Source organism: Embiotoca jacksoni, unplaced genomic scaffold, assembly GCF_022577435.1.
Source record: "Embiotoca jacksoni isolate LCO1_2020_lvr unplaced genomic scaffold, fEmbJac1.0.p SCAF_19, whole genome shotgun sequence".
NCBI lineage: Eukaryota > Metazoa > Chordata > Actinopteri > Embiotocidae > Embiotoca > Embiotoca jacksoni.
Genome location: NW_027185329.1, coordinates 10,378,114 through 10,384,447, shown reverse-complemented (window position 1 = coordinate 10,384,447; position 6,334 = coordinate 10,378,114). Strand labels below are relative to the sequence as shown.

The window sequence follows — 6,334 nt, the reverse complement described above, 5'->3', positions numbered from 1 at the left end:
TATTGTTTAACAGAAAAAAAATACTGTAATTGCACATTTTTCCTATCTTTGTGCATTAAAATAACCCACAATTTCCAAACATATTGTCTTTGCTATTCACTAAAACAATCTTAATTGAACAACTATTACATATCTTAGACATTCTATTAAGTTAATTTCAAAATTTGCAACCCACCACCTCCTGCATGTGTAAACCACAGAAAATACAGTGAATCATATAATGTCATGTGTTTGTTTTAATCTTGTTTCCTCCTAATAGACTAGAGTGAGGTTTGATAACCTAGAAAAAAGGACAGAAATACAAATAGTGCCCAAAAGATGTTTATTTCAGGTCGTTTTTTTCCTTGATAATGATCCTGCTATAAGCAAGCCTATTATATTAAGATTTTTGAGACACTGTATGAGACCAGATTGATTTGCTTTTTCTGTTTTGCCAACACCCCTCGAAAATAAAACCCGAAAGCTATCTCTTTTTTTTTCTGGCTTTATGCGAGCCATAAAAACAAAAAAAAACAAAGAAAAAAAAAAAAAAACAAGCTTAGTAAACTCACAATACTAAACATTTTTACTTTGTATTTCTGACACAAATTACATCCTTTTGGCTTCATTCGCTTCTGGCGCTAGTTTTATTTTGAAAAAACCCCACCGGATGTAGATATTTTTTCAACAGGCTCAAATAGTTCAGATCCTGAAATGTCCGCTGGCCACGCAACGTGTTCCTGTTTCCCCGTTTGTTTTTACAGGTTGAGGTTGGTCTGCTGACTTGTGTCCAGTAATATTAACATGTGTGATGTTGTTGGAGGTTATGGAAGGTATTTTACAGAGGTAGCTTACCGTTATTTATTGAGTGCAAGGTGAATACGAGAGCTAACATTACTTACCAGACTGTTGGCCACAATACAGGAAAGTTTCTGTTTATTCCGTTTGACTGTGTTCAGGCTTCAGGATGTGTGTGTATGTGTGTCTGTACAGGGATTAATACATGCATCTGACAGATCGCGTAATTATATCAGAGTCCGAAATATTAAGAGTCACAGTCACACAAGTACACCAATAATAACAGTATTGAAGTAAAAAAAAACAAAAAACCACATAATGCAAAAAATATTGAGTTCCTGCAGAACGTGCAGGTTTGTTTAGCTCACTTTTTGGGCATTTTAAACTGAAATGTATATTTAATTTTATTTTTTCAAACACATTATAGATTGCAGTTATGCTCTTCTTTTTTAAATTACCTTACGCAAATTCTGTTCTCTGATGACATGTTGTTTTCATTCAGCACACATGTCAGGGAAGCACGCCAAACCCAACGTCCACCTGTCTCAGGTGTCTGAGATGGTGAAAAGGCTCTTCAGGCTGACGCTGTCAGAAATTCACTCACTGCCCAGCTATGATGACCAGAACTTCTACGTAGCGTCCACTGAGGGTGGCGAGTACGTCCTAAAGATCATGAACTCGGAGGACAGTAAGAACCTCGGCCTGATTGAGGTGCAGACATATGCCATGTCCTACCTCCACCAGAATGGACTTCCTGCTCAAACGGCTGTGCCCAGCAGCTCAGGACAGCTCATGAGTCTGGAGGAAATGGGTATGAAACCAGCAGACAACATTTGCCATTTTCAGAAAACTGAATCCACAGGGAGAAATACGAATCTTCAACAGAACTGAGTTTCTCACAGCAGCTTAGCGCTCAGTATATGTCAATCAGGTTTATCTGGAATCCATTCTGTCAGAAGTCGCTTGTGAATTACTCATGAAATAGCATGCTGTTTACATCGCAAATAACGATTTAAATGAATGGGAGTTAGAAATGAGCATAAACCAGATGCTGCTCAGTTGAAACAGTTCAAGGAGGAGGACTTTATTTCATACAAGTTGTGAAAGCAGCTCAGTGCACATTAACTGTGTAGTGTGTGTATATATTATGACCCTTTCTGTCGGTCTTATTTCACATATTGTGGAGAGGAATATTTGAATTAGAAACATTTAAAAGATGGTAACTGTTGTCAGGTACGTTATTTTTTATTTTTTTTATGTCACAAAGTTGAATTGCAAAGCTTTTTTCTCGATACACATATAAAGATAAAATGTATCCACCATCGTCAAAGCTCAATTCAAACGTATTTCAACACAGCAACACATGCAGCAGCTGTGTTTATTAACGTTCACGTACCTGTGGTTAAGCAATAAATGAAAATGTAATCATGCCTGTCATGGCATAATCACATTAATTCACATCAGTGTGTAGAACAATATAAACTTTTGATGTGATTTGTGGTCTTTGGTCAGACTTCTATTTCCTGTGTTGAAGAATCGGCTAAATGTTTTTCTGATGAGATACATATGAGCAGTGTAAACAGCTCAGTCTTCATGTTTTTAGCATTTGTTTACAGAGGTTTGTAGAAAAGCTTCAGTTTACCAAATTAACCTTGTTTGACGTCCGACTGGAGCAAATCTGTAGGATGCTACGCGTCATACATCATCAGTATGTACTGTATGTGTGTGAGCCTGCGTGAACGTGCCGTGGAATCGGCCCTGGGCCAGCAGCCGTTTCAGGGAGCTCATAAAGATAAGTGATGGGCCACTTGACCAGTAGACTAACACGTCCTGCCTCAAGGCAAAAAAAAAAAAAAAAAAGAAGACATTTGTAGCTTCCAATTTCTTGCAGTGTAGCAGAACATGGCAGGTTCACATTTGTAGTAATGTAATGTAGTAATGATAAATGTGCCCTTCAGCAAAGCCACAGCATACAGGTTCAGGTTTCATGAGGCGTGGGAGTGAGGTAAATGGCTGTAATTCGAATCCTGTCTTCACTTTTGGCAGATTGTGGTTATGGCTGTCAGAAGTACCTGGTGCGGCTGTTGACGTATTTACCCGGGACCACCATCGCCAAGGTTCCTCTAACGCCGCAGTTACTGTATGAAACTGGCAAGACAGCAGCTCGAATGGACAAAATCCTTGAAAAGGTATTATGATACAAACTTTTATAATGCTTTAAAATGTCTGAATTGTAGCGTTAAAACTGCTGCAAGACAAAACCTAAAGATTGTTTACTGAAGCAATCACAAGGGAATTTATCACTTTTTTATCACTTGAAACTTTGCTGAGCTTGGTAAAGCCATTTAACACAACACAACACAACACTTCACAAGTCACAAAAATATGTATTTATCTTTGTTTAACTTGTGTCATGCACTTTTCAGATGGAACACCCTCATCTCAACATGCTGCAGAGGGAGAAGTTCATTTGGAGTCTGTCTAATGTTGCCCTCCTGGAAGCATACATCCATGTATTAGATGGAGATCCTCTTCAGGAGGTCGTGAAGTCCGTCATTCATCATCACAAGACCTCTCTGGACCCCAAACGCTCCAATTTCCGCAAGTGTGAGTATATCCATTTTATTTAAATTTTTGTGACATACTTTTAACCTACATTTTGGATTTGTTCTTTTTAATTATGATATTGTCATTCAGTCAAAAGCTTTTTCTTAAAAGATTTAGGTGATCAGAGACCCTTTTTTTTGTCTTTGATCTTTATCACATTCATACCAGGTATTGACCATCATTTCTGAATTTTTGAATAGTCATTAAAAAAATCGTCTTGCCTTTTCTTCTTGTTTTTTTTAATGGTCCTTGGTAATAATGCATCACTACTGCCAGAAGGCGGCGGTAATGTACCTAAAAGCTCTTTGCCCATTAAACAACAAAAGAAGAATATTAGTTAAATAGTTCCTATTGCATATTAAATAGTATTTTTTGCTTGTAATGCTCAGCAGTGATTCATACTTATTTAATTAATTATTAAAAATAATAAGAGTCACCTGCTTTGACTCAGCTGACACTATGTTCCAAATCTTCTCATTATCTGATTCTACACAGTCAGCAGACTTTGGATATGCCACTGATTTAATGCATTTTAGCTCCCATAAATCACAACATTTTCTTTCTTTCTTTTGTAAGGCGTTAACCATGGCGACTTCAATGACCTCAACGTGCTGGTGCAACCTGATGAGACCGACGGCTACAGGATTTCCGGCATCCTTGACTTTGGGGACATGAACAGTGGCTACTACATCCATGAGCTCGCCATCACTATCATGTACATGATGACGGTGCACCCTAACCCCATAGAGGTGGGTGGACCCGTCCTCGCTGGCTGGGAAAGTGTCCTCCCTCTCAGCGAGGTGGAGAGAGATTGTCTCTATTTGCTGGTGCTGTCCCGCTTCTGCCAGTCCTTGGTGTTAGCTCGCTACTCTGTGACCCTGCATCCAGAGAATGCAGAGTATCTTATGATTTCATCCAAGAAGGGTGTCAGCATTCTCCATCAGGTCTGGGAGCTAGGAAAGGAGCAGGTGGAGAGGTTGTGGTTTCAGAGTGCTGCTCAGTTCAGCGACAGAAACTGAGAGATATGCGAGGAATTCATAAATATGGTGCTTCCGTTGAGCCACAAGTCATCCAAATCAAGTGTAATTATAAGATCGCTATTTCAAAACAAAGGATTGTGTTTTTTCACATTATACAGTGCATCCGGAAAGTATTCACAGCGCTTCACTTCTTACACATTTTGTTATGTTACAGCCTTATTCCAAAATGGATTAAATTCATTTTTTTCCTCAAAATTCTACACGCAATATCCCATAATGACAAAGTGAAAATAGTTTGTTTAAAATTTTTGCAAATCTATTAAAAATAAAGGACGAAAATATAACACGTACATAAGTATTCACAGCCTTTGCTCAATACTTTGTTGAAGCACCTTTGGCAGAAATTACAGCCTCAAGTCTTTTTGAGTATGATGCTATAAGCTTGGCAAACCTATTCTTGGGCAGTTTCTCCCATTCTTCTTTGCAGGACCTCTCAAGCTCCATCAGGTTGGATGGGGAGCGTCGGTGCACAGCCATTTTCAGATCTCTCCAGAGATGTTCAATCGGGTTCAAGTCTGGGCTCTGCCTGGGCCTCTCAAAGACATTCACAGAGTTGTCCCGAAGCCATTCCTTTGTTATCTTGGCTGTGTGCTTCGGGTCGTTGTCCTGTTGGAAGATGAACCTTCGCCCCAGTCTGAGGTCCAGAGCGCTCTGGAGAAGGTTTTCATCAAGGATGTCTCTGTACATTGCTGCATTCATCTTTCCCTCCATCCTGACTAGTTTCCCAGTTCCTGCTGCTGAAAAACATCCCCACAGCATGATGCTGCCACCACCATGCTTCACCGTAGAGATGGTATTGGCCAGGTGATGAGCGGTGCCTGGTTTCCTCCAAACATGACGCTTGGCATTCAGGCCAAAGAGTTCAATCTTTGTTTCATCAGACCAGAGAATTTAGTTTCTCATAGTCTGACAGTCCTTCAGGTGCCTTTTTTCTGTACCCTTCCCCAGATCTGTGCCTCGATACAATCCTGTCTTGGAGGTCTACAGACAATTCTCTGGACTTCATGGCTTGGTTTGTGCTCTGACATGCACTGTCAACTGTGGGACCTTATATGTGTGTGTCTTTCCAAATCATGTCCAATCAACTGAATTTACCACAGGTGGACTCCAATCAAGTTGTAGAAACATCTCAAGGATGATCAGTGGAAACAGGATGCACCTGAGCTCAATTTTGAGTGTAATGGCAAAGGCTGTGAATACTGATGTGATTTTTTTTTTTCGTTTTTGATTTTTAATAGATTTGCAAAAATTTCAAAAACAATTATTTCATGTTGTCATTATGGGGTATTGTGTGTAGAATTTTGAGGGAAAAACTGAATTTAATCAATTTTGGAATAAGGCTGTAATATAACAAAATGTTGAAAAAGTGAAGTGCTGTGAATACTTTCCGGATGCACTGTAAGCAATCCTTCAATTTCAGACGCATTGGAGTGGGAATACTGCAATATGTCTCAATCAAAGGGTAGAGTGACAAAACGCTTTATGTACAGGAAGCATTGATACACTATGGGAACAAGCAATCATGTACTGTAAAAGCAAAAGTCAGTGAGTAACCACAGACTGTTTATAAAAATGAACTGAGCCTCTGTGACATCACCAGTAGGTTTCCTGAAGAGCTGTTTTGAAGCTCAGTTCTTGCTTATCAAAAAATTGGCAAAGATTTTCCCGAACAAGGAAATTAGCTCTAGTGACCAAAAGCATGTTTTGCACCTGGTTGTAAACATATACGTTTTTGATTTAAACTTAGGTATTTTAACAAAGGGGTCTATGGGGATTGACTTGCTTTCCTCAAGTGGGTAAGGTACTGCACTTAAAAAAAAAAAAAGAATTTGGCACCTCCGCATTGGCCTCATTTTACAGCCAGGGAGGGTGACTCTTGTGAGCAACTTATAGTCAATTATAATTCAACT

The 6,334-nt window shown here is 39.3% G+C and overlaps 1 protein-coding gene across 1 annotated transcript; it reads left to right on the top strand.

Moving 5' to 3' along the window:
- The first annotated feature begins 688 nt into the window (after positions 1-688).
- On the top strand, positions 689-5,058 carry hykk.2 (hydroxylysine kinase, tandem duplicate 2). The gene is made up of 5 exons (XM_069153433.1): positions 689-749; positions 1,280-1,588; positions 2,824-2,966; positions 3,204-3,384; positions 3,961-5,058. The coding sequence occupies exons 2-5, from the start codon at positions 1,285-1,287 to the stop codon at positions 4,401-4,403; spliced, it is 1,071 nt and encodes a 356-aa protein (XP_069009534.1). The 5' UTR covers positions 689-749; positions 1,280-1,284; the 3' UTR covers positions 4,404-5,058.
- Positions 5,059-6,334: the final 1,276 nt, after the last annotated feature.

What these genes read in the sequence shown, in the direction of transcription:
- hykk.2 (XM_069153433.1), top strand. Translation starts at nt 1,285, where the DNA reads ATGTCAGGGAAGCACGCCAAACCCAACGTCCACCTGTCTCAGGTGTCT. An exon ending in CATGAGTCTGGAGGAAATGG is followed by an intron (nt 1,589 to 2,823) that starts GTATGAAACCAG and finishes CACTTTTGGCAG; the next exon opens with ATTGTGGTTATGGCTGTCAG. An exon ending in ACGCTCCAATTTCCGCAAGT is followed by an intron (nt 3,385 to 3,960) that starts GTGAGTATATCC and finishes TTCTTTTGTAAG; the next exon opens with GCGTTAACCATGGCGACTTC.